The sequence below is a fragment of the Plectropomus leopardus genome, chromosome 1, assembly GCF_008729295.1.
Source record: "Plectropomus leopardus isolate mb chromosome 1, YSFRI_Pleo_2.0, whole genome shotgun sequence".
NCBI classification, from domain to species: Eukaryota; Metazoa; Chordata; class Actinopteri; order Perciformes; family Serranidae; genus Plectropomus; species Plectropomus leopardus.
The window spans coordinates 36,023,799-36,050,685 of NC_056463.1; the positions used below are offsets into that span (position 1 = coordinate 36,023,799).

A 26,887-nucleotide genomic window follows, 5' to 3' on the forward strand; every position below is an offset into this window, starting at 1 on the left:
CCTCTATGTGGTATTGAATTCTGTCTACATGTGGGGAGAGATATGAAAGTGAAAGCTGATACAGCCTATGAGAGAGAATATCTGTTTTATTAAATTCAAGACTGTTCTTCATTTTGCTGGAGATCTGCCCGCAACACAGACCCACACAGACCTCACAGTCCCCTGGAGACCAAAAGCTCCATAACAAAAACAGTGGGTGATGAACATGTTCAAATAGGGCACTTCTCTGTGACACAAAGACAGCTCTGGAGTCCTTGCCTGTAGCTGTAAGCCTTTATTTTCTCTTTGCCCCCCTGGAGGTGTTTTAAAATGATCGATTTTTACATTATTTTAATCCAATGGACTGACGTGTTATTGGAAAGAGGAGTGATGGATCTGGACGTGCAAGACTGGACATTGATCACTGGGAGAAGGGAGGTAGGGTTGTTTCCCTGAGGATCCCCGACACACACAAACAGACGCGCGCGCGCGCACACACACACACACACACACGGACACGCTGTCGGCGGTGGCAGTGTGGGTGTTTGTGCGCGCGCACGAGTTTATTCGACTCGCAGCTTCTTTGCTGAGAAGTTCATTTCCAAGAGAAGAGTCAGTCACCGCTGCATCAGTCTGTTACAGATGCACTGCGCTGGATGCTTTGGCAATGCATGCGTAAAAACAGTCGGTTCCGTATGGTGCCCCCGTGATGAACCACGTCTCACCAGCGCATTTCACTGGCAAAGAAAACTGATTTTCTTATTATAAGGGATGTGATTCATCTATAAAGCGAGCCGGTGTGTCTCCGTGCACAGTTTGCAGCAACTCAAACGCAAGATTAAGAGCAATCTCTTGTGCGAGGTCGCTCGGAAACAACGCACGAAAAAAATAGAGCGAGGAAAGGGAATGGAGGTAAGCGCGCACTCGAGCTGTAAGAAGCTTTTTTTTTTTTTTCCTGGGACGCGCACAGACAGACAGCGCTGCTGGTGAGGCAGCAGACAGTGTAGAGCAGGAGAGGAGGACGCACAGCACCAACGCACAGAGATAAAGTTCTCCTGCGTCGAAATGAAGCATGGCGCCGACAGAAATCTGTGTTCCAATTTGATGGAAGTTTCGGATCATAAAGAGAAAGAGGAGAAATACCCCCAAGGAACGAGTGCATCCATGGATTTCGGCGTGGCACGAGCGCTTTAGTGCAGTGGAGCCAATGAGATATCCAGTCATGATTTGGGTCGCGTTTCTGCCTTTTTTGGTTTCGTGCGCACAGGGGAACGGGACCGTGGAGCAGGTACCTTTCTTTCACGGGCATGTGTTTGAGAACTCGTCCCCGGGCTCCCGGGTCAACGGGCTGAGCGTCCCGTTAAAGCGGCTCAACTCGCAGAGGCTGTGCGGCACCGGGGAATTAGCAGCGCACTTTAAACTCCTGGGAGACGGCAGCGAGAATTTCCGCGTCTTTGCGCACCACAAACGAGGACATATTTTATTGAAGACTTCTGGAGTTCTGGACAGGGAAGAGCGGGCTGAATACGCGCTGAATCTTGGTTTGTGTTGCGGGCAATGTGCGGGACTCTGCCGGGAAGTAGAAGAGGAGTCTCCGGTTGTCGCCGAGGTGGCGAACATCAAGGTGGACGTCCTGGACACCAACGACCATCAGCCCACCTTCCCAGGTGCCGATGTAAAGCTGAGCCTGGATGATGCCACTGCGCTCCGCACGGCGATCTACACGGTCACCGCGCGGGACGATGACAGCGGGAAAAACGCGGAGCTTATCTACTTCGCCTTACCCAAAAACGGGAGTTTCTACGCGGTGCCTAAAACCGGAGACATTCTCCTGGTGGACTCCATCCTCGGTCTGGATGAACCGATTAAGTTTAAAGTGTTTGCCAGGGACCGCGGGTGGCCGCCTCGCACGAGCCAGAGCTTTGTCGTTGAGATCAACCCACGGCAGTGGCCCGCGGCGCCCTCGCTGAACCACCAAACGGTAAAACGGAAATCGCAAATCAAAGCCCCCCCGCGAAGGTCCAGGTCAGTTCTGGAATCAGACAGCCCCGTTTTCATCAACGTGTCCGAGGATGCGGGGATCGGTTCAGTGGTGATGAACCTGAACCCGGTGAGGTTTCAGTCACCGGCGTTTGAGCTGGTGGAGCCCGACGTGGAGAGCTCACCGGTCAGTGTGAGCCGGGACAGCGGGGATATAGTCATATCACGGAGACTGGACCGAGAGACCGAGCCTCTGGTGGAGATCACCGTCAAAGTTCAGGATAAAAGAGGTGAGCGAGAGACCTAACACACGCGGGAGAGAGAGAGCGCGCAACCCGGTGTGTGTGTGTGGTAGAGCGTGAGTGAGAGAGAGAGAGAAAGTGAGAGACAGTACTCAACGTGACGGTTTGTGCACACATTTCTTGTATCGTGTGTTTTCACTTTGAGGCCCGCTGAGCGATATATGAACATGGTCAAATCTTTGCATCCCGTCGTTGAATTTGTCAAATTGTATTCTGTGCGTAAATACGCACGGAGAGGGAGGGTGGCTTTACATAGAGCTTTAACTTGTTTCACGTTAGTGCTGGTGATTTTGTCACATTATGCAAAGCGAATTTACTTCCCTTAAATTATTTCCCAGGGTCCGTGGACTCGAGATTGGAATCCACTGGACCAGATACAGTATATATTTGGACATAAAAAATAAAAGTATTTGGAAATAAAAAATAAAAGAAATAAAAGGTGTCGATGTTATACTTGATTAATCCCTTTGGTGAAATTTGTCCTACATGGACTGTATTTGAAACTTTACTAACCACACTGTAAAATCTGAAAAGTTGATCCTACTTAAAATAATCTTGGAAACCAATTGCCTTAAAAGGGAAAGTACAGAAAACTTAAAATCTTAATTTATGTTTAGGCTACTTTTTATCTAAGCATTAAGTTTACTTAAAATATAGCTGCATTTACTTAATATGAAATCTTTGCAACCTAAAAATGACAAGTGATGTTACCTTGTTCTTTCTAAGTGTTGGCAACTTAAGTAAATCAAGTTAGTCTGACTTAACTTGATCATCACAAAGAGGATTCGCCCATGATGAAGTTAGGAGATCTGCAAGTTCTGCTTTATTAATATGATTAAGAGTATGACTAGTATGACTAATTTGCAACCAGTGGATTAGAAATATGCGGCACAGTGAATTTGGTTTTCAGAAGTTGCTAAAATTAAGAAAGATTGACGTATTTCAACAGCCATTTTTAAGTTGCAACAACTTCACAAAATTAAGTAAATAGAACTCAATTTCATCAAACTCAATTTTAGAACTCAAAATTTTCCAAGGCAATACGTTTTGTAGATTTTTCATTTTATTTATTGATATTGTATTTATTATTATTATTATTATTATTATTATTATTATTAATTATATTTCTTGTAAAATACATTTTTTAGATTTTACTGTTTATTTAGGGTCACAGGACAGCCAGTGTGTGTGGCATGCTGACATCAGGGTGTAAGGTCATGTGGGCTGTGTATTGGAGGTATAAGGAAACCAAAAGGTAGCTGTGGTGGGTTTCTAACTAAAAATCCTATGGCTGTGGTAAGTGAGAGCAACCCGCCGAGGTACCTCTCTACCTCAGTTTACAGCATCAGCATTCCCAGACGGCCTCACATCCACGCCCTTACCAGGCCCGATCCTCCAGTCCAGGAATGATCAGGCTAAGCAGTGTCAGAGCGCCCGGTGTTTACAATAGAGGTTAAACTGAGTGACATTCATCAGTGTTGATGATGATTCATGTGCTTGGATAAATTAGGGCAGTGCAAATGTGTCTGCCGCCGCCGCTGCTGCTGCCAGCAGCAACAGATGCTGGGATGTCAGTGTAGACGCACGGTGCGTTATGGCCACCGTACCAACAGGTTAATTATCACCTGCGGATGAAGCGGGTAGCAGATAGACAGAGAGCCAGTTAACATGCAGCCACATTCACATTAATAAATGCATATGTGGAGGGATGAAGCAGTGGGCTAACTGACTGTGACACCGAGCACTGGAGAATAAAATATGGAGTGTATAAACCACTGAATGAGTTTGCACAATGTTCTATCTATCCGTCTGTCTGTATAACTTAATTGGAAGAACAATTGTAGCTGCAGCTTGTGCCATTAAGACCAGTTAACAGCATTTGACTGGGAGAGTGACCTAATCAATGTGACCTATTGGTTTACGTGAACTGTCCTGATGCAGCAAAGAAGCTGAGCCTGCTTCTGGAACATGATGCTAATTAACACTTCTTCCAGTAACAATGTTGTTATTTGTTAAACACACTAATATTGATGGAAAAACTATTAAGTTTTCAGTGTCGAATGTGACACTTTGCTGTTGCAGTATTACAGCATCCTCCGAGAGTTCCTTCATAGAGCACCAGAAGATGTTGAGCGCCTGTTTGATTTTAAGGAGGCACTCAGTTTGGGACTTTTGGGCAAGATGCCTTTTTATAGGCAGGTCTCCAAACTTTTTTTTCCTTCAATTTCAAGCAAGTAGAACATATTTCACCAGCCGATGGAATGCGTCATTCGATGATGTTTTTTCCCTGTCAAAAGTTTAACTAGTTTTTTAGTTCTATTTTGACAGACTGCGTTATTATATTTTTTTTTCTTACAAATTAACAGGAATCAAACACAGGAGACAGCTCAAAAAAAATAACATTCTTGTCAGAAATAAATAGTCAGGATATTGGTAGAGGAGGAACAAAACAAAACAAGGTTTTATTGTCAGTTTTGATGAGAAGAGAAAGATGCAAATACTATGTATGAGAGGCAGTGACAGGATCAGTATTTTTATAAAAGGAAAGTTGGTGCATAGAAAGTGCACTTTAATATGTAATCCAGTTAAATCCAAGCAGATATAATAGGATGAGTTATACATTAAATGTAAAGTGGCTTAATGCATTTGAGGATTAGAGACGTGACATATTGTTTGTAATGTGGCCAAATCCCTTTGTGACCATTGCTGGCTTGCATGATTGAATCTTCAGTGCGTCTTAGGTGCTTGTAGATCTGATGTGTTTTGCTTTGAAAGGATGCAATGCTAATGAAAAGTTTAAAGATGGGGATCGGCGTAAATGTTACCTAAACCGATGGGTTTTAAAAAAGCCCAACCTTTTATGAGTTTGATAGGAAAGTCAGAGAGAGGCAGTAGATTGAAATTCATTTCCATGACCTAACTGTTAACTGCGTCACACTGAAAGGCGGCAAGTTCTCATTTCCGGGTTTAGCAGCGGGCGGCGCGGAGGGGGGGCCAGCCCTGCTCAGCTCGGTGTCTCGAGCGCGAGGAACGCAGCATCCGTTGGGTTGTCGGTAGCTCTGTTGAAGTCTTTTAATCCGTTTGGAGTGGAGAGTCCTGCTGGAGCCTCGACCTCCCTCCATCTGCTCGCATTATCCCTGTAATCCCATCTCATTCTCTCTGTCTGTCTCTCTGTCTCGCTTCCTCTCCCTCTCTCCTTCTTGCTCTCTTACTTTCTCACTCTCATTTTCACTCTCACTCTAGGGATTTAGTTTGAGTGGAGGCACAGTTTAACACACAGAGAGAGAGAGAGCTTCTGACCTGATCCTTCAAGGGACAGACGTGTGTGTGTGTGTGTGTGTGTGTGTGTGTGTGTTTGTGAGGCTGGAAGCACAACATATCAGAATCTAAGATAACCCTTTTTTCTTGTCTGCATCAGTTGCCCACTCCACAAGTGCTGCTGAACTTCAGCAGTGTTACAGTTTTGTGTGTGTGGTTATAAAAAACATTGTGGGTACTCACATCTGGAGCTGCACTGAGAAGTCGATTTATTGATTAGTCGATCAACGAAAAAAAATCCAAAAACTTGATGTTTTCATGTTCCTTAGGACATGTGTTCACATTGCACTTTCTCTCTGGATGAAAAGCTGTGGCAGGGTGCTGGGGAGCGCTTTATCCCAGCGTTCATTAGGAGCACTAATGGAATATATATATATACTGTTCAGTTATTTGAGGCACCACACTCTGGGAGTGCAGAGCGTACTCTGGGCACAGTTGGAGCAGCAGAACGTCAGGTGCAGTGGGTCTAAAAGTCTGCTTTTTACCACAACTCCTCCTTTCATCCATCGATCTGATCTGACCAGATTGACAGATCAATTATCCCCCCTGTAACTCAAACTTCTCAAATTGCTGCAGGGTAAAAAAAGAGCTCATGAGAAGTTCTGCCCATGCTATGTTTACGGCTTGCAAAAACATCCAAATTTGGGGAAACCTCTAGCTCACCTGGTGGAGACCTATGAAGGCTGAGTCCTTTGCAGCAGTATGGGTTTCGATTCCTACTAGTTGCTCTTTGCTGCGTGTCTTCCTCTCTCTCTCTCTCTTCCTCCTTTCCTGTCCGTCTGCAGCTGTCATTTTATTAAAGGCCAAAATGCCCTTAAAATAATGTTTTTAGTCGGAATTTAGAGAAGGGACACAGAATGATGACAAGGGATGCTCACACACACAAATTAAAAAACAAATACAAAAAATGTGCCCTTATATTCTAATTTTGTGAGAGACACAATGATGTCAATGCTCATGTGGCCACATCTCTCTTGTCATTGGGAACAATTTTAAAAAGATGATGACGGTCACACACACACACACACACACACACACACACACACACAAAAAAAACGCTATGCGGACAAAGTCCCTTAATGTAAATATTTTTTCTGTGTTATACGTAACAATAATCTGCATAGTTTTGGATTTTGGGACTGTTGGGATGAAAATGATCATTTAAGATGTTGCCTTGAGCTCTGGGAATGACAAAGGAGATGTTTCACTGTTTTCTGATATTTTATTAACAAAATAATTAATTTAGGAAATAACGTGCTGATCAATTGATAATGAAGAAATAATAATATTTTGCAGCGCCACTCACACCCAATTTGGGCCAGAACACCCCTACAAGGTACACCATTACATAGTAAATAGTTGGTCTTTCGGAGGCGGTATAAATCCCCAGGGTGTAACCTGAAAGAGCACAGGCAAACTAACATAAGACTCTTGTAAGTATAGAGCATCCTCATACAAATGTTTAGGGTTGGAGTTCTGCATGAAGTGGTTATGGTTAAGACGAGGAGGAAATGAATAAGTGCTAATGCCGCATCCTCCTACAGTAAGGAACAAAAACAAGCTTGCCTTTGCGCATGCATAAATATCTCCTAGGTTTTTCTTCTCCACTGTTTCCACTAGGATTTCCCTTTACTGCACAGCTGCTCTGCATTTCAAACAAGAGCACAATTCCCTGCTTTTTATTTTCCTATCATAAACCTGTGCCTCTCTGTGCACATCTAGCCTCTTATATCCCAAACGCTTCATTTTCACAAGTCGTTTAATAATGTGCCAACACTTAGAGGAGCACCAAGTGAGTGCTCCATTAATTTCCCCCAAAGGTTCTTCCTCCACTCTAACACAGCCGGTCTGACACCGTTCCTTGACTGCAGTTACTCCCGTTGGCATGATGATTAATGAAATTATTAATTTGCAATAATTAGTTAAATGATTCATGTGGTCAGTCACACACAAGTCCCTTTTCAGAGCTTTCACTTTTTGAGAACACCAATTTTTCTTTCCCTACTTAGTTCTTAACATATCTTGTCCTCTTGCTATGTTTCTGTTAACCAGCTATCTTTCTATCTAAAAACTATCTTATCTAGCCAGCACTGCATCAAATAGACAATAAAATAATAATGTCACTTAAAATAATGATCATAATGCACTTCTGCGGCAAAAACTGATCACATGTTCTGGCAGCCTTTGTGACAGGAGACCTACATTATTTTAAAGAGTAGAGAAATAAAAGTTTGTATCATGATCTAGCTTGAGTGTACTTTTTTAAATATATAATACCAAGATGAAAGCAAAAGGTACTCCACTGGACTCTTGGCACATGTGGGATGTTAGTCCAATTTTTCTCATGCATTTTATGTCTGATTTGATGCCAACTCCTGAAACCCCCAGTACATGTTTGACTAGCGCTGGATATTACCACGCTTGAATTTCTTTGCCACTGATTTTCATTGGTACGGTTGTAGAACATGCTCTATTGCTATGTGAACCGTTGCACATTGATAAACCAAAATAACAAACCCAAAGCTGCACAAAGTAACCGGGGTGTTGATTCTCAGTGGGATCAGCAGTATCAGTGCATCTTTTACATCAAGGGGGAGACGTTTGATTTTGTGTTGATATCAAAAATGTTGCTTGTTAGAGACTTAAAAGAAATATCTGCCACTTGACTGAGATTAAACTCATTCCATTTGTTTCAAACATGACTTCATTGTTGTCATCATTTTTCTATAAGCACAGCCTCTTCAGATTGTTCCAAATTGCTGCAGTATTTATACTCAGCCGTTTGACACTTCTTAACTTTAGTCAGAGATGTGAAACGCATCATTTACAAATCCTCTGCGAGTTATGTGAAGTGTATTTTTGAAATCCAGTTTGAGCCAGCAGACTGCAGCATCAGTCGCCGCTTTGCCAACATCAGTGTGGTGAAAGGTTCAATTCTTTTTCTTTTCTTTTGTCCTCTCTAATTATTTCCTGTTCCTCTCATGCCAAGTGTAAAGATGCGCTCATACATTTATATGTGAAAGAGAATCTGCCTTCGCATTGTAGCAGAGCTGCATCTTTGTGTCATTAAAGACAGAGCTTGCCTCCCTTCAAATTGTTTTAGGTATAATATTTACAATACAGTTAATTTCCTCAATTTAGCTGATTATACATAGGAATTTCTTCTTTTTTTTTTTTTGTATATGTCCCGACATCTGCTGTCATATTTTTTTACTCACCATGCTAATTCTGTGCTAATTTTAAAGCAACACACTGTTCAAATCAAACGCAATTTAAAGTTTCTAATACAAGCTTTCTCATAACATACCTAAATTACTTATAAACATTTGTGGTTTATGGATATGATTCAAAACAAATCACTAGCGTTTCAGTGCCTTAGCGTGAACATGATTTGTTTTTTTGCAATTAAGATCTGTCATTTTCTCGATAGAAATATAACAGAACCAAAAAAAAAAAAAAAGAATTTCAGGATTACGTGCCCGTTCTTTGTTCAAAAGACTGTGCATGGATGTGTGCAGATCGCCTGTGCATGTGTGTGTTCTAGCTTGTTTGGGATTTTAGTTAATGAAGAGAAACAGCTGGCTTTAATCAAGACAACTGTTGGCTGATCTCACACAGATTTCTGCCGCTAACAACCGCACACATACATACACATCGTCACATACTAACAAAAAGTGTGTTAAGACGGTGATCAAAATGAACTGTGCTTTTAAGCTTCACAGTCATGAAAATGCACATGAAATGCTTTGGCATCCAATTATTTGACATCTCTAGCACACACAAACACACCAATACACACTTGCAAACACACACATACTGTAAATTCATCCACAAAATACAACATTGTGCTTATTGTGATATCTCGGTTGCCAAATTACCATTCCATATCCAGACAGATGGCAGTGAGGGAAGCCTGTTAGCAGCTTAATGTTACTTATCTTTGGTTTATCGAGATGAAACGGAGTCTGCATCCATTTTTTCCCTCAAAAAGCATAAATAGCAATTTTTTGGCCTCCTATGCATACACATGTATGCATACACAATGAGTCCACATGGATGTGTAACTGCATTAACCCACACAAAGGCAACGTAAAGACACTTGAATTTTTTTTTTTTTGGCTCATTTCATTGCACTTCTTTTTGGTGTCTTACAAAAAATACCACATAACCCACAGTCACAGATACACACAGTCAGCACACAAAGATCAGCTCATCCAGTGGTTTCTGCATGTCACAGCACACTTTCATTAACTGCTTGCTCTCTGTTCCCCATTACGCTCTACAGTGCCCAATGATGCTTGATGTTGTTTTTTTCCATTGCCTTTGAGTCTTTTATGTAAATTGTTCATGAGGAAACATCGAATTGTTACTGTGCACTGCCATCACTGCAATTATTTAGCTTCCAGAGGCATTTCGGATTGTTTTTTTGTTTTGCTTCGACAGAAAGTTATTGTTCTGCACCTCTAATGGTTGAAGACTCCAAATCTTTCACCAACACTTTGCCAACTGCAGTTCGTTGAAATCTCAATTCTCAGCCTCAGATACTGTCAAATGTGCTGTGGAATTGCTGGCTTTCACTGGCATAGTTCTGTGGTTCAATGGCTGCTAGAGCGTTACTGTATGATCTGCTGTGAGCACAGAGAGGAATGGAAAACACTGTTACTCCCTCTTTGGTACCCCAAAATGAGACAGCTCAACAGCTCAGTCGTACAGAGTTTGTTCGGATGAAGGGGGTAGTTAAAAGTGTTAAATGCAGCATGTTGGATGAAGAGCATAATAACAGCTAGATTATCAAAAGAAAACCAATGCATGCTTGTTTCAGAAAAATTGCAATAGAAACAAAGCATGTGAAACATTTTTAATGTGCTTAACATGTTTAACCTTCAGAGATTTTTAAATGTCTTCTATGATAGTAAAAGCTGAATTTGGAGGCATTAAATGAAATGCTGTTCCTCAGGTTGAAGCACTGAATTGGGTTGAAATAGGAGTGAAAACAGAATGACAGAAAGTAATTGAATAGTTGAAATGGAAAGGCTGGAAAGAGGTGAGATGTATTTCAAGTGCATGTGCTGAACAGTTGAATGAACTTAAAGCATCAGTTGAAGCTCAAACATTAAAGGGAGTTAAAGTATAAAAATGAAGTTAAGAAAACATATACACGCAGAAAAACACACAGAAAAAGTGAGTAGTCTTTTGACATGTGTGGTGTTATTTTTCTTAGTTCCTCTCCTTGCATTGATTTAAACTCATCTCTCTGCATCAAAAATAAATATTTATCAGTTTTTTGTTGTTTTTTTTTCAATAAAAAAATCTCTTCAAGCCTAGAATGCCTTAGATGTAACTCTACGCCTTTGTCTCATTTTGTATGCACAGACCTATGAATATGCAAATTAACCCCTCCCCTCAGCCGCTCACCTGCAGCTCGAGTGTCTATGCTCACCTTTACTCTGCTCATCAAACACATAACCCTCTGCTTGTAAATCGTAATGGATAACATGAGCCTTTGGCTTGACTACATTTTCAAACAACTATTAATGTGTTGCAAATGTGGTGGCTGTGGCTCAGGTGTATAACGGGTCATCCACTGATTGGAAGGTCCGTGGTGGAGTCCTTCTGTCCACATGTCAAAGTACCCTTGGGCAAGATTCTGAATCCCAAGTTGATCCTGGCGTCTGTGCCATCAGTATGCGAGTGTGTTTGAAGGTTTCAAAACTGAGTGTCAGGGGACACCTTGCACAGTTGCCACAGTCACCAATATGTGAATGTGTGTGTGACTGGGTGAATGACAAGAAGTGTGAAAGTGCTTTGAGCAGTCGAATGACTAGAAAGGCACTTGCAAGTGCAAGTCCATTTAATGTTAGATAAACTTTGCTCCTGATCCCCAGATCCGATGAGTTATTGTGAAAGTTATCCCCTCTGATGCCTTTTTGTTTCACCATAATGTAATGGGCTCAGCTCCATTGGTTTGTTATGTAATGAAACCTGTAAGTCAGAATCCATGTTCTTGAGACTCTAATTGCTACACTACAGTTCCAAGGTCAGATTCTCAGCCACCGCAGACTTCTTGATATGTCTTGTAGCCTAAAAAAAATAAAATAAATTGATATGGACATGTTAACAAGGATAAAAACTTGATTTTCACTGGAGGGGGTCTTAAAGTCGTGTTAAGCTATCATCTTTCTCCCTTGGACTGGCTTTACAAAAGATAAACATGATGGAAGTAAATTCAATAGACTTTTCACTCCTTCCCCCATCTGTCACTACCAGAAACACTTAGAGCTTATCCTCATCTGTTCTGTAAGAACAGTGCTTTCTAAATGTTTCGTGACACGGACCAGTTTGGCAGATTTGCATCCAGGCCCAAATGCAGTGCAGAAACCAGGATAGACTGCCAACATTGTCTGAGACTGAAAATGGTTAGAGACAGGCTTGTGCCCTGATTCAGCAGTGACCTGCAATCCATCAATGCTGAACTTTCAGAGCTTTTCATTGTTTAATGTCAGATATGAGCAACTAGGCATGTCGGTAGCCATTTCAATTTCTCACCTTTCAGAAATCACCTCTTAAAATTACTGCTTTTAATGTTAAGGACCTTCCTCTACTCACTGACAAAAGAAACCTTTTGGAGTTTAAAAAGCTCACCTGTCACCTAAAGAATCGAGGTGTATGAGAAGTGTTCCTGCCAGAAAAATACATTTGTTACAGTTGTGTTTCACTTGGATTTTGCCTCTTGAACACCTTGCATTTTTTTTCCAATTGCGATGTAAATATTTGCTTTTTTTAAATTTAAAGTGCATAATCTATACTTCTGTAATGCTTACAAAAAACGACTAGATTAAGTGTCAGACTAGAATATCCTATCTGTGGGTAGCACTTACATTGAACATACGTTTAGGTTTTCATGCTATTTTACAACAGAGATCTCTTCACGTTTTTTGAAAATTGTTGTTGACATGAGCTGTGTGAAGTTGAAGTCCTCCACCCACATTTGCTATTATCGTAGCAAACATTTGAAATGGCCTCCAGTCAGACTTCTTTGGCTGAAGTTTGGGCTAAGGTTTTGGTAGCCTATTAATTAGACTAAGAATTAGTTACATCAGTGAATTTGTAGGACTGTACTGAGGCACAACAGTGTTTTGACCTAAATGCCAACATCAGCATGCTAATGTTTGCTAATTATCACTAAACACCAGGCATAGCTGTAAGCTGATTGCAATGTCATTAGTTTTTAGCATTTGATCTCAACCCAAAGTACTGGACACAGTAAAATTTTGACCTGCTGAAAGGTTTAATGGAACACCAGAGTTATGATGATCAATTCAGGGGAACTTTATTGTCTGTACCAAAAAGATTACCAATCCATCATGCAGATGCAAAGATATTAAACAAAAATGTAAGTTTTGACCAACTGTTGGTGCTAGAGTAGAAGTCAAGGAATCACCAGAGTCAGTAGGTTATTTATACCCTTGTGACCAAGAATATTTCTCTACATTTCTATGGCAATCCATCTGATAGTTGTTCAGATATATCAGTCTTTCTGATGCATTGCCATGCCAGGAACAAGTAACGGAATACAACATATCATAAATCTCGAATAGAACCTGTGTCATCAGAGCTGCAGGCAAATGTTACAGGTATCCTTACCTGGCACTTGACAATGTTTCCTTCCTTTGCTTTATATGAGTGTCAGAGAACTACGTCTATTTATCTGCCATGCACATGTGGGGATGGATTCCTCACACATTTTAGGCACAGAACACAAATTTCCATTTTAAGATATGCTTGTTTCAGAGAACATTTAAAAAATCTGTTCCGTCAGTAACATTATGCACAAAGTAAGCAGTCATTGCACTGATGCATCAATTGTATATTTTTCAAAGTTTTTTTTCATTGCAGCCCGATTGTTTGAGGCGTAGAAAGTCAAGCTATAGCCAAAGCCATAGTGTCTTTGAAACTAAAACTGGGACCCAATATGAAGACAGCAGGTGAACAGGTTAGTACACTGGCTTAACTACAGAGTGATGCAGTGATGAAGGACAGGACCTGGCTGGTAAAGACGTACAATGCGTTGTCCATAACCAAAGCCCTGGAGGCAGCTGCACAAAGGCTTACAGCTCTGGCAGCCAGACATGAGAAGCAGAGGCCAAAGGGATAAATTCTGTTCTAAGGGCACAGGTTTAGTTGAAGAAAAGTTAAAAGGGACATATGGTGGGTTGAACCGCTCAACTACAGTAAAAGAGATGAAATGAACAACAGCTTGAGCAGTGCACCAAAGAGCCTTGATCATATTGTGAATTGTGAATGTTAAATTCTAAATAATGAATTACTGGGATAAAATATCAAGGCGTAGAGAAAGAACGTTGTCTAAAAATGCATGTATAAGTTTTACTGCCTTTAAAGAGTAACTAAACCCCCCACTTTTGGCTTGAGTGCCCCTTCCCTGAAATGTGAAAAAAAGACTCAAAAGGAGGCATGGTTGGGAGGGGGACTAGGACATGTCCTGTCTCCCAATCATGCCGCCTCTTGATCCACAGCACCTCCCTGCCCCCGCACACATACTAAGAGTCAATTGGGGTGGCAACAGAATGATGACAGGGGGTTCAGTCAGTGATGAAAGCAGGCTTCTGCTACCAGGATCAGCCAATAGCAAAATTCAATTGCAATACCCAAGTTTCAACCTCTAGAGGACAGTCGCTATGCATATTTATAACACAGTATGTGAAATTTTAATACTTTTTGCACTCAAGTGTCAAGATTTGAACCTGAATCAATCAGCAGCACAAATATATTGTTTTTCAACTGGTTTAGTTTTCCTTTAATGAAATGAAATGTTGGAATCTGGTTAAAGGAATAATTTGACATTTTATATATTTGGTTATTCAGTTTCCTACAGAGAGAAGGATGGGAAGATTGATACCAATGTCATGCCCATCTGTAACAGATGGACCTTCAGCCAGAAAAAAGTTAGTTTAGCTTAGCTTAGCTTAGCATAAAGACTGGAAACATGGGAAAACAGTTAGCCTGTCGCTGTGCAAGGTTAATGAAATCTGCCTACCTACCATATCTTGTGTGTTTCAGTCTTTACAAAAACAGATAAGTAAACTGAGTAGCCAGCTAGCTGATCCCCCGTCTGTTCCCCAGTCTATATGTTAAGTTAAGCTAATCAGCAACTGGCTGTAGCTTCATGTTTAGCATACGCCAATGTCACACAGCTTTAATTTTATTACAGCTAGTTTAATTATGTCCAACAGTCCATGTGTAATTCTTACACTTCCCTCTTGTTCTCCCAGGAACCAGCTGTAGTGTTAACTTGGCTTTGCCAGACCAAATTGCAAATGCAATTTAGTGTGTATCCACTCAGCTCATTTTGGATTTCCAAGGGGCGTTATCAAAAACAATAGATCAAAACGCCTTTGGACGCAACTGGATAGACTTTCAACCAATCAGATCAGCAAAACGTGACATAGCACTGAGTGATGGTCAAATATAAAGACACAACAGTGTGCAGAGACAATGGTCTGTGAATTAGCGTTTGCTTTTTGTCATCAGAATTTGAAAATAGTACTCTGGCACAGAGTTCCACACCAGCTGCAGCCATCTAGGTTGTTTTAATTAGACAATGCCTCAACAGTATTCCTCTTTACTAAGCCAGACCTGCTGGAAAACCCAGCTAAAAAAACATCTAATGCTGGTTGCTTTTTTTTAGTTCGTTTTAGCTGGTCGAAGATGGTTTTTGATGGGTCTGACTCAGTTCTTGCTGATCTTCGATGGTTTAGCTCGGTGGGCCAATAGCCTGTCAGGCTGATGTAGCCAGCCTATCAAGCTGGACATGCCAAAGGGGCCTTTGATGGTCATTTGCCAGTTCATTGTTTTCATAATATAAAAAAAAATCTATCCCATCCCATGACAGTAGACTTAACTGATTAATGCCCTTTGCTTTTAATACCCCCCCCCCCCCCCCCCATTAAACTGTAAAAACATACCCTTAACTGGTCAAACAAGCTGGTAAACCAGCTTAAGCATCTTAAGCTTTTCAAGCTTATTATTATTATTATTTTTTTTTCATCAGGAAGGTTAATGTGTGCTATAGTGTCCCCAGTGCAAGGTCATGCAAGCCAAAAATGACATATATTTTGTGTAAGGCGCAAAGACTTCATAAGTTGTCATTCATTGGATCAAACCCATGCCATATTAGATACATGGCTGTCACTGGCCTGGTGGATCTGAGGCTGGCTGGAAATCTGTCTGAATGTGAGTGGGACCAGACACATCTGCCTCAGAAAATGAAATATGAGCTTGCAGATTCACTGGTTCACGGGCTACTGTAGTGCAGCATCAAACCAAGAGGCAAACCACCAAAAGTTGTAACTGATCAGTGATGGGAAAGGTGTGAGAAAGAGTCATCACATAACACCAGTGGTCTGTGCTTAACGGACCTGAAAGCAGATGACTGCAGGCTCGCAGAACAGGAGGCAGTGACCATCACTGTAGCAGGCATCCAATGGCAGCTCACAAACACCAAGAGCTGGAAAACAGCAGAGCCCTCACACCTGCTGCTAGCACTGGAAAAACAACTTGCACTAGCATGTATAGTATCTGTCTATCTATCTAGCTATTGCTGTTTTCTCATATCAACTCATATGAGTTTCCGGAGATTGTCTGCGTCAGAAGCATTCCCACCTCAGTGTTCCCCACAGATGTATGTGTGGCAGTAGCTGATGAGGAGGGCATTTGTGTGTGTGTGTGTGTGTGTGTGTGTGTGTGTGTGTGTGTGTGTGTGTGTGTGTGCGCATGTCCCTTTGTAATCATCTCATATCCCCTCTTCCAATTCAGAGGATTTTGCCATTTTCTTTTTCTTCAGTAGAGCTCTATGGAGTTTGAGTCACAGGGTGGAGAATTGACCAGTGGACCAGTTTGTGGTCAGATCAGATCAATAGATTAGAGGAGAAGCTGTTGCAGAGGCAAGTGAAAGCAAACTTTTAGATCCAGCGCTGGTCTGCAGGATGCACACTTTCCATAGTAATACAGCCGGTTTCTATAGTAGGTTGGAAGAACAATGGATAACACTAAAATGAGTGCACTGCTGTTCAAAGAAATAGAGCATTCTATATAATTTAATGAACAGCTTTCACTGTGTCTGCCATTCTGCTCTGTCTGTGCCCAGAGTACTCTCTGCCCTCCGAGAGTGTCACGCATTGAATAATATTCTTACTAGGCTGAGGCAGTATCTAATTTTTCATACCTTCCTGAAATTCCACAGGGGTGTTCGGTATATGACAGTATAGGTGTGCGGTGCTAACTCCAAAAGAATCCTTCATTTACCATGTTAGAAATAAAACCTGCACCTGCTGGAAGTAGTCCGTTTAGTTTAGGTAAGTGGTGGGATCACGGTAGAGTTTGCAGAACACAGGAAACAACAGAGTCTTGCTATTCCTCAAATCTGTGTGATGATTTTGGCTTTGGCCATTTCTGACAGAAGTTCCCAAATCTCCAGTTAGACTCACTCACTCTGACCACACGCAGGCTCAGTCACTACACTGACTTTGTATTAGAAATCTGGCAGGTTAATGCCTGTTTAATGTCTGATCCAACTTATCTGGACATTTGTATCTATCTATCTATCTATCTATCTATCTATCTATCCATCTATCCATCTATCTGTGTATTCAATTCAGTTTGCTTTATTGGCATGGAATAAACAAGAAAGAAAAATCAGTAATGATACTCAAATCAACATCAATCCATTGGATAAAAAAATTGATGCATAAATAAGCGCAAGAACATTTTGTTTTGTGTGTGCGTGTGTGTGGTATGTCTACTTTATATAGATTAAAATAAAATAAAAAAAATTAAAACACAAAGTGAAACGTGCAGGAGAGATGAAGTATTAACATCATGCCATTATAGATATCTATCTATCTATCTATCTATCTATCTATCTATCTATCTATCTATCTATCTATCTATCTATCTATCTACGTACTTACCTACCTACCCATACACCCCATCCATCTGTCCATCCGTCTTTCATCCATCCAACCAACCAACAACAGACAATTGTGCAAAATTTTGATATTAATGACTTGATTATTCATTTATTTCCTGGGAAGACAGACAAGCTGGACAGAAATACCTGTGATTCTGGTCCTTAGTGTAATTGTGTTAGTCCATTTGCATATTTACGTCTTCCAGGAAAAAAAAATCATTATAAATTATTCATTGTAATTGACATCAACATTTTGTGCCAAGATCAATTTTGGTTTCTCAGCAATAAATTAGATTTTTAGCATAATTTTAATGGAAATTTGACCGTTTTACAAGTTTACGTCCGCTCCTTTAATGCCAGGCGTGTGCTTTTGAGTTACAACCTACCGTTTATATATTTTAACACCAGTCTCATCAGACATGTTACCATTTTATAATCAGCATATTTCAACATTAGTACATAGTTCAAACTGCAGTGTTTGGTTCACGCTGACCTTCATCATATGATTTAAATGCCAGTAAAGTAAAGCAGTGAGACAGATATTAGAGTGCCAGCAACTATTAATACCAAATCCATATTATCATGTAGCTCCCCCAAGCTTTTGTTTTGTCTTTTTCATCCATTTTTTTCTATTTTTTTCACCTGATTTTTCCTCCTGCTTCTGTATATCCCATGTGCCATTTAAACTCATTTTTACAAAGCCTGTCTTTGCATCAACTGAAAGTTTTAAGCATGAAATAAAGAGCATCCCTAATGCTCAGTGCCTCAACAGAAGAAACTATGTGATTACTGTGTTAGCAGTTATTACATGTTTTAGCTCTTCAACAAACATGCAGAGCAGAAAATAGCAGGTTGGCATTCATGAATACGGCTTGCAGCCAATAAAAGCAAGTAAAATGGGCATCGGGTTAGAACCAATCTAGGCCGGCTTTATTCTTTTGTTTACAGACAGAGGGCCTATATAATACCTCAGTGATTCGAGAAACTGGAAGATTAATTTCAATATATCACAGCCTGTCATGGTTTATGGATTAATGAATGCTTATACCTAAAGTGGGGAATGAAATTCAGAGGTGAATGGGGGCATTACTGTATGAAAGTCGACTTTTTTGAGAGTTGAGTAATTTGTTTTTCACAGTGGAAGTATTTGTCAGATTGAATGAAATGCTCCTGGCCACCTCAGCTGCTCAGCTCTAAATTGTGATTCTGAATAACTTGAAATAAAAAAAGAAATAAAAATCTTGTTGTATAGAAACTAACCTTGATAGTTGAGTCACCAAGATAAAATATGGCATTGATTTGCCTTACTGTTGGTAATTGCAAGATAAAGCCTTGATATGGGGAATATTGACTCAGAACACAACAATCAAAAGGAAATTAAACAAGTGAAAATGAATGACTGCCTCATGTTGCTATCAAGGTGCTGCCATTATTGTGATAACGGATTAGTTTGTCATATCTTACCAGCATAGTCTTAGCGGTTCAATTCCCAATGAACAAGCAGCATTTGCCAGGATTGGCAGTGAAAATAAGAAAATAAATCAATGGGGAATGAGAACTGATTAAGTAACAGTTGGAAAAACACATAGATAATGCTGCCTTTTGCATCATTATTTGAACCAAAAAAATCACTAATTTATTCTTTAAATTGATTCAATAATATGTAGTAGCCCTTAGCCAAATGCATGTGTATGTATATGTTAACAAACAAAAAATAATCCACTGTTTTGCACTCCAACTGCTTTACATTTGCCATAATTTCATATTTCTGCCTTCACTACTTGGCAGCATCTGTCATTGCTACAAAAATAGTATGGGCTGTGGACAGTTTTGTCCTCAATTGTTTGCTGAAATCTTGCCAGAAAAGCTCGCTCCCCATATTACACATAGATTTCTTTGAGTGATTACATATTTCCCTGCATGGGCTGATGAGTTTGAAATCTTTATTTTATTTGAACAATGTGTCATTCCCTTTCCAGAACTGGTAACTTTGTGGTATCTAGGAGATACAGAGCGGAAGTTTAACAGTTATAGAGACAAATGCTCTGTTGATATATGCTATAAACAAATATCATTGACTTATTGCTTCATAACGAGCAGCTACAATCTAAAAGTTTATGTGACATATAATTTAAAAAAAAAGACAAAGAACCCTGTGTGCACAGTTACACGGCAGCTTTAATGCTACTTCAGAGGACAGAGTTTGTTTGTTGTGTGAGCTGGGTGAAACTGAGAATGAGGTCCATTTTTTTTTATTACATTGTCCTGTTTAACAGGACATAAGTGATGAGCTTTTGGGTAAAATAACATAAATTCTTGATTGATTTATTTTGACTGGATAACTATGATAAATTGAATCATGCTTCAGATAGAAAAAAAAAAAACATTCTGTTGCAGATTGTATTTGTCAAGATTGGGAGAGAAGGCTGAATACTTTTTTTTAAGACCAAGCCGTAAAATTTGGAATTTTGAAATGAAACAGAATGCAATATGTGACCAGTGCAATTGCACTTTTTTCGTCTCATAAAGTCATGACCATTGGGCACTTTGTGTGCATGATACGAAAACGTTGAGAAAGTCAATTAATCAAAAAGCAGTATTTTTTCAAATCTGCCGCTAATATGTTCTTGTGTGACATTACCTGAGGTGTGATGTTTTGTGGTAGATGAAGCAGCCAGCCTGTTCTCATTCCCAAAGCTTTTTCACACCCCTTGGCATGTGATATCCACACTGAGGGCAACCTACAGCATCTTTATGGAATGCAACAGGTCTCCAGCTAACTCGGACATAAACCCACATCACCACTTTGTTGACTTTGTATTTGGTTATATGTATACACTAAATGGTGAACAAAGGGTTTAAAAAAAAAAAAAAAAATACCTGTAGCAAAACGTGACGCCGAGAGCAACTGAGGTAGAATAAAGAGCGAGAAAGTCCTCACAGGCTGGATGGGTCAAACAAAACAAGACTTTAATCTGGTTCTTCTTCTCCTGCTTGTTTGGGATTCTCAGTGGTTGAGTGGGTTTACTGTGGTTCTTCTTTTTCTTTACATCCTTCTGCTGGCGCTGGATGTTCTCATTTTTATGTTTAAGACTCAGTAGGACCGCTGTCTGGCTTTTTTCTCTCATGGAGGTTGTCATGTTATGTTATGTATGTATCATGTTATGTTACCTAACAAACTTACTTATTTCACCTCAAAACATGATCCTTTTTCCTAAGTCAAAACAGTTTTGTTGTCTAAACCGTTTCACACATTAACCACGTGATACAACCTGTTTCAGCCTTGCGTCACATAGAGGACCTCAAGGGTGGCTCCGTGCATCGCCTTCACACAGAGGGGCATGACTAGGCGTCAGTTTTTGACGACCTAGGAATGAGAACAGGTTTGACACAGCTGTTGAAATAAATACCTTTGTGAGAGATTTTCTCAAAAACAAGAACATTTACAAATCTATCATCCACTTACTCTGATCCAAATTAGGAAAAGTGCGACTGCTAGGCAGAATTCTCTGCAAACACGTTCTTCGGTGGTAATCGAATTGAGTCAGTATCAGAGGGGGCAGATCATCGCTTTTAGTGTCAATATTTGGTTCATATATTCTCATTGCACTGCAAACTAATTGCTCCAAGGTTGCTTGGAAAACACCCTGAGTCTGACCAGCTTCTTCACTGAGCCTTGCTGTGTATCCTGGACTCTCATTTGTCCAAACAAATTCAGCTAAGGAGAAAATGGCTCTAGGGCTCAAAATAACTACTTTAAACCAACTGGGCGTGAAAATGAGCCAAGGGACTTTGGCAGTTGCATCACCTTGGTGGGTGTTTTTTACATGAGCAGGTTTTAACCCTGTGAAATCTGAGCAAATGCGCCTGATTTCTTTTAAAAACGTGGAAAGACTGCAATGAGCAACATAACAAGAAATGTCCCCAAAATTAGAGAGAAATTTGTAAAAAAAAAAAAAAATAAATAAATAATAAGTTGCAAGAAAATTACCTGAATTAGCAAAAAATAAAAAGGAGAGAAAGGTGAGAGAACAAAAACAAACCAATTTACCTGAAAAAAAAAACTACCAAAATAAAGTAATAAATATAAATTGATTTATTTTTTTCTCCCCAAGTCATTTGATCATTTTTAAGTATTTTAAGCTAAATTTTAGGTCATTTTCCTGTCACCTTCTAATCATTTTTTTGCAGGACATTTCATGCCAACTTGTGGACTTTCTCCACATTTTTAAAAGAAATCATGTTTTAAAGGTTTAAATACTTGCAAAAAGCATGTGACGCACAAGAAAACTGATGTCGATCCAGGTTTTATAGGATTAAAGACTTACTAAAGACCATGTGATAAACTTCACTGCTTATAGAAAGATTTTGGGAGTATATACCAAATCCTTCAGCGCTCACTCAGAAGGGTTAATGGCAAAAAGAACACATTATTAAAATAAATTAGATGTTAAGATGTTGATAACCTCTTTCTTCCATGCCTCCCACTCCTCAGTGAAGGTCGTGTGCCATGCTTAAGTCATATCGCCGGCTGCTTTCTAATTGAAGCGTACATTGTTGTAATATGAGAAGCCTATTTATTTGTGTGTGGGTAGAGGCCACAGGGCACCTTCCTCATGTTGAGCCTTTCTGCCTGCTTTTGCTGCAGCGGGATCAATTAATGTCTGCGTGTGTCTGTGTGTAATTGTGAGTGTGAGGGTCAGCACACGGATCAAACGAGTGTGCACGCCTGTGTATTGTCAGACCTCCCCCTCTCTGAGCACTGCCCCGCAGCACCTCCTCTAATATGCTGAGCACACAGGAGAGCTCCTTTTTGCTCCTCTTCCTCTAGATCTCGATTTTTTTCTCATGGATACACATACATATTTCCTTCTTTTTTTTCCCCACGATGTAAAACATGATGAAGTGTTTGCTTTCCATCTTGTGTCTGTGTGTGTTTGCACTTGTCACGGCCACATACACACTTCCAACTGCGCACTCGGAGACCATCAAACGGCACACAAGCGTCCTGTCTGATTTGTTTTCCACACCTCATGCACCAAATCTATTTTCTTCCTATATTTCCCCTTTCTTCTCTTCTCTCCCTGTGGTTTCACATGCCCTCTTTCATCCCTTACTGCTATCTATCTCTCACGACGTCCACACCTGCTGTTTTTTTCTCTCACATTCCTTTTTTTCTCATCCCAATCCTTTCCCCTCCCTGCTCTTTTCACCCTATTACATTTTACCACTGTTGGTGATATATGCCTACTTTATTCACCCTTTCTTCACTTATTCTTTCAGTGTCACTGTTTTTTCCAAGGGAGACTCATTTCACTCTCTCTCTCTTTTCTCTCTCTCTCTCTCTCTCTCTCTCTCTCTCTCTCTCTCTCTCTCTCTCTCTCTCTGGCTGCTATCAATGTGAGTGATTGTGCAATCCAGCAGCGTGTTAAAGACATGAGGAGACTGTCAAACAGATCAATAGACAGTGTCTGAATATGTCTTCTACCCCCCCACCCCCCCCACCCCCCTTCCATACACCACTGCTTTAATACACACATACAAACACATGTAAAAAAAAAAAAAAAAGAGTTGTCGTGGCAGTCACACATGCCAACAGTCTAGTGCAAACACACACATATGCACAAAATTATTTGTGGTGTTGCAATCCCACAAATTCAGCCAAAATAATTCAGCCAATCCCAGTGAATTCAGCACAACCTTGCATTTTTTCCCAATCACTGCATTTTATCACAAATTTAACTATGTAATATTAAATGTGAAGAGAGATCATAGTGCTGGGGTGGATGTTTTGTTTTTTTCTCTTTTTTGCAGTTGCTTCTACTTTATCTTGTCTAATGTGGTTTGATATTGTTTTTTTTTTTTGTTTTTTTTCTGACTGTGGATCCTTTTATATCTATATAATTTGTATTTGTGTATAAAAGACAAAATTAATAAAAAAAATTGAATCTCAAAAAATATATATAAATAAGTAGAAATGTCATGTCATTGTAGAGCAACATGCTGTGTATTTTCTCTGTGTTTATGATGGCAGCACTACTGTGTCTGTGGCACAGTCACACACACACACACACACACTCTGTCAGAGATAACTGTTAGCATCACATGGCTAACATGACCCAGCGTTTATCAACTGGTTTAATGAGTCAAACCGTTTTGCTGTTGGTGTGACATTTTTGGGTTTAATGGCACGGTGTCTGGTGTTCGCTGCTGCTGTTGTGTTAACTCGGGCTGGGCTGAGAGAGCAGGAGGACAGCAGCTCACTGACACAGTCCTTCAGCAGCACGCTGTCAGCCCCCCTCCCATCCACCCCCCTACTGTCACATATAGATTCTAATTTCATTGGAAGCACCACTGAAGCTTGTGCAAATGGGCTTGATTTCTTTCTAAAACATGGAAATTAGGTGAGCAAAAGAAATGTCCCAAAAGTATAAGTTAGTATAACAAAATGGAAAAGTAAAAGAAAATGACCTGATTTTGAATTAGGGGGGGGGGGGGACTAAATAGAATGTTTAAAAAAAAGGAAATGACCTGCCAAAGTTCTTAAAAAGTTACATAATTTTGTTATATCATATTGTTACATTTCCCATCTTTTGAAAAAATTACTTTCTAAATCAATGTATGTCTTGCAATTTCTGGAACATTTCTTACTGAATTACTCATTTCCTTTTTTTCCCCGTTTTTGAAATCAAACCAATTTGCTCAAAGGTTTGAACACAATTTGAAATGTGTCTACAAACAACACAAAAGAGTGATATTGCTGCAGGTTTCAAAGGGTTAACACTCATAACATTGAGCTCAGAATCTGAGACAACATTACAACGATTTTAGCAATTTTCACTTGCCCTGTCATTTTCATTGCAAAATAAAAGGAGGGGCCTAAAAATATTGCAACTTGCATCACAGTTTTTTCGAAAAGCTGCCATGAATTCAGGCATTTCAGGCTGCAACAATCACAAAAACAGGCCGTGAAATCCTGGAGAGACTGTAAAATAGAGACTTATTTAGACATGATTTTTTAAAAAACTACACACACACATTCTATACATGACGTGGCTCATCCAAACAGGAGTAGTGATTGGTGTGCTTCACGGTGATTGATTTCCTGTCTGAACCAGAGGAACGCAGTTCATCTGATTAAAGACAGTTGGAAGCCACTCTTTCTGTCTCTCACACTCTTTCTCTCTTCTCTCTCTCTCTCAGACACACGCACACACACACACACACACACACACACACTTTAAAATCCCACAAGTGCGCATCCTCTTTCTATCCGCCACAGTAGCCACCAACACAGATCGGAACTGTGATCATGTACCACGTTGTTTGTCAGATCATCCATCAGCTTGTAACCGCTCCACCCGGGGGCAGAGTGCGACGGCAAATCAGTTAAATTAGACCTCTGTAATAGCCGCATCTGCAAGAGAACTGTCCATTTACATTTTAGCTGACTGCCTCAATAGCCGCAATACAAGCGAGCAATACAGGAGATACAAAGGTCGGAGCTGTAGTGGACGCACATTATTACTGTGGTGACGGGGAGAATGCAAGAAAGGACAAAGAGAGAAAGTACCTGAGTAAATGGTTCAGGAGGGAGTTGGAAGTTTGTCTTTTCAGTCACAATAAGCATGTGGATCATTAATTAAATTGTTTGTTTCACCTATATAATGCTCTCAAGGATTACATCTCCTCCATACAACAATGAGACTTTCACAGGTTGTTAATATTAAAGGAGAGTAGGGGCTAGGGGTCGACAGATTATGGACCTAGCTGATTATTGGGTACCATATTTGGCATTTTGCCGATTATCTGTATCGTTATTTTATTTTAATGGTCGCTGATAAAATTAATGAATGAAAAAGTGCAAAGGAAGTGTCAGCATAGGAGAAACTTTCATTTTGTAAAACCTCAGGGAGCTATTTTTATTTATTCATTTTAATTTAAATTTTCACCTGGCTTTGTGTTGGAGTTATTCCAAATTCTTAATATTGACAAAAGTTGAAAGATTTTCATTTTTATTGTAAATGCATATTGGTTCCAAATAGTGGTTATGGGTCTCATTAACTACTAATAATTGGTATTGGCCCTGAAAAACCAATATCGGTCGACCCCTAGTAGGAGCAGGATAAATAGATGAAATACTTTGCCATGAAGTTCTGAAGCAATAGACATTTATCTTTTCTCAGTTTCTGTAGCACTTTGTGATCTGCTTTTAGCTTTATATACTCACAGGTTCTATTTTTCTTGTCAGCACCTGTTATGGTATCTTGGAAGTGTGAACTCGACTTCACCTAAATGGGCGGGTAGTCACAGGAAAGGGTCCTATCAGTAGCGGCTGAGCAGCACAGTGTAATATTGGTGTCAGTGTTTGCAGAACTTGTGTCGCATGCAGGTTCATGTAACAAAAACGCGACAGCTGCCTTTTGCCTCACTGATCAGAAACTTGGGGTGCCAGACATTGGCCTGAAATAAGGTACTGGATCATCAAAGCATTTAAAAGGACTTGTGCTATGAGCTTAGTGCTATTTGACGGCAGTGAAAATTCCTCAAGTGGGAACCTTTTTTCATTGTAACTGAATACACATGGCCGTAGTGTAATTTCCATCCAGAAAAAAAGTGATTGTGGAGATGTCAGCTCCTGAACTCACTGCAATTTCTTTTGCAGCTAATCTTTGCCCGTGCTCCGCTACTAATCCTGTGTGGCTCTTCGTTTAAAATCACTGAAGTGTTTCATACACTGAGAGAGCGCTATTTCTTCACCAAAGAACTGGCACATTGCCATGAAGAAAAGTTAAAGTGAAAAGGAGTGAAAAGAGAAGGAAAGGAGGTAACTCATTAACCAGCCATTTAAACACCCAGCATCTGAGGATTTGTGCTCATTTTGGATGATTACACACCTCACGATTTAGATCCAGTGCCAGCGCTGAGTGTCAATGCAGGAGGTGTTACGCTCGGGAAAGAGAGTTCAGCCTGTCTGACTTTCATGCAGGAGTTTACTTTGTGTCACAAACCGTTAACCTGATGTTTAGATGTTGTTTTATATTTGTATTTTTAACTTGTGAAGCACTCTGTGCCACATTAAATGTATGAAAAGTGCTCTATAAATAAAGTTTTGATTTGATTTAATTTGATTTACTTTTTCCTTAACTAAAGCTAAATACTTTTACTCACCACAGGGGAATTATAAAAACACTGGCGCTGAATTTAATTTGGTGTTTTGCAGAATTGTCAATGTCTGGCAGTAGCGATGAAATAACCCTCGAAAAATGTTTTCCTCTTTGTTTTTATATGTAGTTCAAGTACACTGGGTATGAAATTACCT

General features: G+C 40.2%; 1 protein-coding gene across 1 annotated transcript in view; it reads left to right on the top strand.

Annotated features, from left to right (window-relative positions):
* The first annotated feature begins 1,152 nt into the window (after window positions 1-1,152).
* Window positions 1,153-26,887, top strand: part of si:ch211-186j3.6 (neural-cadherin) — a 384,238-nt gene continuing 358,503 nt past the window's right edge. The window contains 1 exon segment of the mRNA XM_042487073.1: window positions 1,153-2,249. Within this exon segment, the coding sequence (XP_042343007.1) occupies window positions 1,187-2,249 (1,063 nt within the window). The 5' untranslated portion in view covers window positions 1,153-1,186.